This window comes from Lagopus leucura, unplaced genomic scaffold (assembly GCF_019238085.1).
Source record: "Lagopus leucura isolate 7727_CA_CO unplaced genomic scaffold, USGS_WTPT01 33211-0_obj-0_obj, whole genome shotgun sequence".
Classification (NCBI taxonomy): domain Eukaryota; kingdom Metazoa; phylum Chordata; class Aves; order Galliformes; family Phasianidae; genus Lagopus; species Lagopus leucura.
In genome coordinates, this window is record NW_024964613.1 from 1 (window position 1) to 2,986 (window position 2,986).

The 2,986-nt window shown below is 65.5% G+C and overlaps 2 protein-coding genes across 2 annotated transcripts; one reads left to right on the forward strand and one right to left on the reverse strand.

Annotated features, from left to right (window-relative positions):
• The first annotated feature begins 178 nt into the window (after positions 1 to 178).
• LOC122191784 (G patch domain-containing protein 4-like) lies at positions 179 to 1,202 on the forward strand. The gene is made up of 3 exons (XM_042892180.1): positions 179 to 315; positions 405 to 455; positions 533 to 1,202. Exons 1-3 carry the CDS (start codon positions 203 to 205, stop codon positions 930 to 932), a joined length of 564 nt encoding a protein of 187 aa, XP_042748114.1. The 5' UTR covers positions 179 to 202; the 3' UTR covers positions 933 to 1,202.
• On the reverse strand, positions 1,164 to 2,944 carry NAXE (NAD(P)HX epimerase; the record flags this gene model as incomplete). The annotated part of the gene is made up of 5 exons (XM_042892181.1): positions 1,164 to 1,488; positions 1,558 to 1,705; positions 2,384 to 2,497; positions 2,575 to 2,685; positions 2,768 to 2,944. Coding segments are annotated over 5 exons (753 nt in total), but the record flags the coding sequence as incomplete, so codon positions are not given.
• Positions 2,945 to 2,986: the final 42 nt, after the last annotated feature.

A 2,986-nucleotide genomic window follows, 5' to 3' on the forward strand; every position in this document is an offset into this window, starting at 1 on the left:
CCCCCATTTCCACACCCCCCCATTTCCACACCCCCCCATTTCCACACTCTCCTTTCCCATTCCACCTTTTCCTCCCCTCTATTTCCTTGCCCCCTGTCCCCCCGAATTCCATGCCCCTTTTTTCCACGCCTCCATTTCCCCCCCTCTCTTCTGACTCCCCCCACTCCCCCCCCCCCCCCAATTCTCCCCACTCCCCTTTTCCATGCAGGCAGCCACGCTCACGGCCCATGGGGAGGAGCCCACCAAGCAGCCAGGGGGCTCCGAGAGCAGCGAGGAGGAAGAGGAGGACAAACTGGACCGCTCTTCGGCCCGGAGGCACTGTGGCATTGAAGGGTGGGGGCAGCTGGGGGTCATCCTGCTGCCACCTCCCGCCTGGTGACGCTGTGTCCCCTCTGTCCCCGCAGGCTGACGGATGAGGAGCTGGTGCGGGTGTGCGGGGGCCGCACGGCACACAGGTGAGCGGTTGGTTTTGGGGTGGGGGTGTCAGTGTGCCCTGGGGGGCTCCTTCCCCACCGGGTCCCTGTTGTTGCAGAGCTGCGCGGCACGGGCTGACCATGAGCGCCAAGCTGGCGCGGCTGGAGCAGCAGGAGCGCGCCTTCCTGGCTGCCAGGCAGCGCGGCGGGGGGGGGCAGCCCACGGACCCCCAGAGCAGCCCCCCGGCAGAGCTGAGGGACAGCAGGAAGAAGAAGAAGAAGAGAAGGGAACCGTTGGTGGATGGAACTGATGTGGAGGAGCTGCGGAGCCAGGAGGCGAATGGAGGAGAGGAGAGAGAGGAGAGGAGAAAGAAGAAGAAAAAGAGGAGGAAGGAGAAGGGGGAGGAGGTGGTTGAGATGGAGGGACCTGCAGAAGACACCGGTGGGCCAGGGGAGGCTGAGCACCACCCTGAGGTGAGGAGGAAGAAGAAGAAGAAGAGGCGGAGGGAGGCAGAATGAATGCAGCCACCTGGTGAGGGGGGGCCCGGAACCCCCTGTGGTGCATTGGGTGCTCAGAGGGGCCTGGGGAGCTGTGTGCCCCATGGGAGCTGCCTGGAACCCAGCTCCCAGCTGGCCCTGAGGAGGGGACCAGTTTGCCATCAGCCCATGGAGGAGCGGCGTGAAGCCAGAGCAATGTGAGGGCAGAGCAATGTGAGGGCAGAGCCTGCGCAGCACTGCGTTCACCAAAGGTTTTTTTGTTTTCTAATACATTTTTATTGCACCAAACAATCCTGAAGTGACGCAGCCCTTGGCGCCCGGCTCCGTACCTGGAAGCACCTCTGGTGGGGCTGCGACCGCGCCAGCACCCAGCCCTACGGCAGCTGCAGGACGCAGTCGGTGCCCGGGTACGGAGGGAGGTTGAGGCCGTACTTCTCCTGCAGCGCTGGGGGCACAAAGCGCCCCCCCAGGAAGTGGTAGCGCCCCGAGAAATGCGCGGCTGCCTTCTTGGGGGCCGTCAGGGAGATGAGCATGTCGGGCCTCAGCCCGTCCACCCGCCCCTTCTCCACGTCCCAGCCTGCAACACAGCCCGTGGTGGAGCGCGCTGCCAATGCGGTGCCCCCCAGCAGCGGGTCTGTGCACTCACCCGAGGGGATGTCGATGCTGGCGATGGGCACCGTGACGCCCTGCAGGGTGCTGAGGATGCTCCCGAACGGCTCCCGCACCGCTCCCTTGAAGCTGAACCCAAAGATGGCATCCACCACCAGCCCATACAGCCCGTCGATGAGCGCGGCCTGCGGCGGGGGGGAGCAGCGTGGGGTGAGGAATGGCAATGGGATCCAGCAGTGGGGGAAGGGTGAATGTGGGGTGAGGGTGAATATTGGGGGGAGGAGCAGTAGGGTGATGAGCACTGGCAGTAAGATGATCAGTACTGGGGAGGAGCAGTATGGGGTGAGGACCAGCAGTGGGTAAGAACCAATATAGGGTGCTGACCAGCAGTGGGGCAAGGACCAATATGGGCTGAGGATAACAGTGGGGCAAGAACCAGTAGGGTGGTGAGGACCAATATGGGGTAAGAAGCAGCAGGGGGCTGAGGGGCAGTACGGGATGAGGACCAACGGAATGAGGAGCAGCAGAGGAGTGAGGATCAGCAGGGAGGTGAAGAGCAGTGCGGGGTGAGGACCAGAATGGGGTGGTGATGACGGCTGGCAGAGGGTGAGGAGCAGCGGGGTGGAGCCGAGCAGGGTTGGGTGAGGATCAACACGAGGTCAGGCCTGGCAGAGCGGGGGAGCAGCAGGGTGGCAAGGAGCGGAACGAGGGGCGAGGATCGATATGGGGCAAGGATCGATATGGGGTGAGGATCGATATGGAGTGAGGCCTGGCGGGGGGGTGCAGCAGCACGGCTGAGGCCCAGCAGTGGGTCGCGAGGCTCGCCTGCAGGACGCAGCCACGGCCCCAGGGCGTCTGCTCACCTCCGCCGGGAAGTCGGTGAGGAAGGGGATGTCCATCTTCTGGCACTGCGTGGTCAGCGCCTCGAAGAGCGGCTTGCTGGGCCGCTTGGGGTAGTGCACGGTGGGGTGGTAGCCCTGCGGGGACGGCGCTGCTCAGCACTGAGCTGGGGGGGCACGGAGCCCTGAATGCAGCCCCCCTTCGGGGCACTCACAAACATTTTCAGGTGCCGGGCGCACACCAAACCGTCGCCGCCGTTGTTGCCCGGCCCACAGAGCACCAGCACGGCCGGGGGGCTGGTGGGGAAGGAGTCGGGGGGGTACGCCTGGAGGAGGGGGGGCGCGTTGGGTTGGGCCGGGCGGTGGGGGGGGGGTCACCCCGCAGCCCCCCCCCCGCCGTGCTCCCACCTTGGCGATGGCGGTGGCGCAGCTCAGCCCCGCCAGCTCCATCAGTTGGTCCACGCTGAATTTATAGTCGGTGAAGAGCTCCTGGTCGATGGCCTGAGCCTCCTCCTGCCTGGGGGCGGGGGGGACGTGAGACCCTGGTGCTGCGGAGTCACAGCGCTGCCCTCCGGCACCACAAAGCACGTGGGGTTGGCGGTGCTCTGCATCCCACACCCCCCGGGG

Excerpts from the sequence above, each read along its gene's own strand:
- LOC122191784 (XM_042892180.1), top strand. The coding sequence starts at position 203 with ATGCAGGCAGCCACGCTCACGGCCCATGGGGAGGAGCCCACCAAGCAG. Across the intron at positions 316-404 it reads GACCGCTCTTCGGCCCGGAG|GCTGACGGATGAGGAGCTGG; the intron begins GCACTGTGGCAT and ends CTGTCCCCGCAG. Across the intron at positions 456-532 it reads GGGGGCCGCACGGCACACAG|AGCTGCGCGGCACGGGCTGA; the intron begins GTGAGCGGTTGG and ends CTGTTGTTGCAG.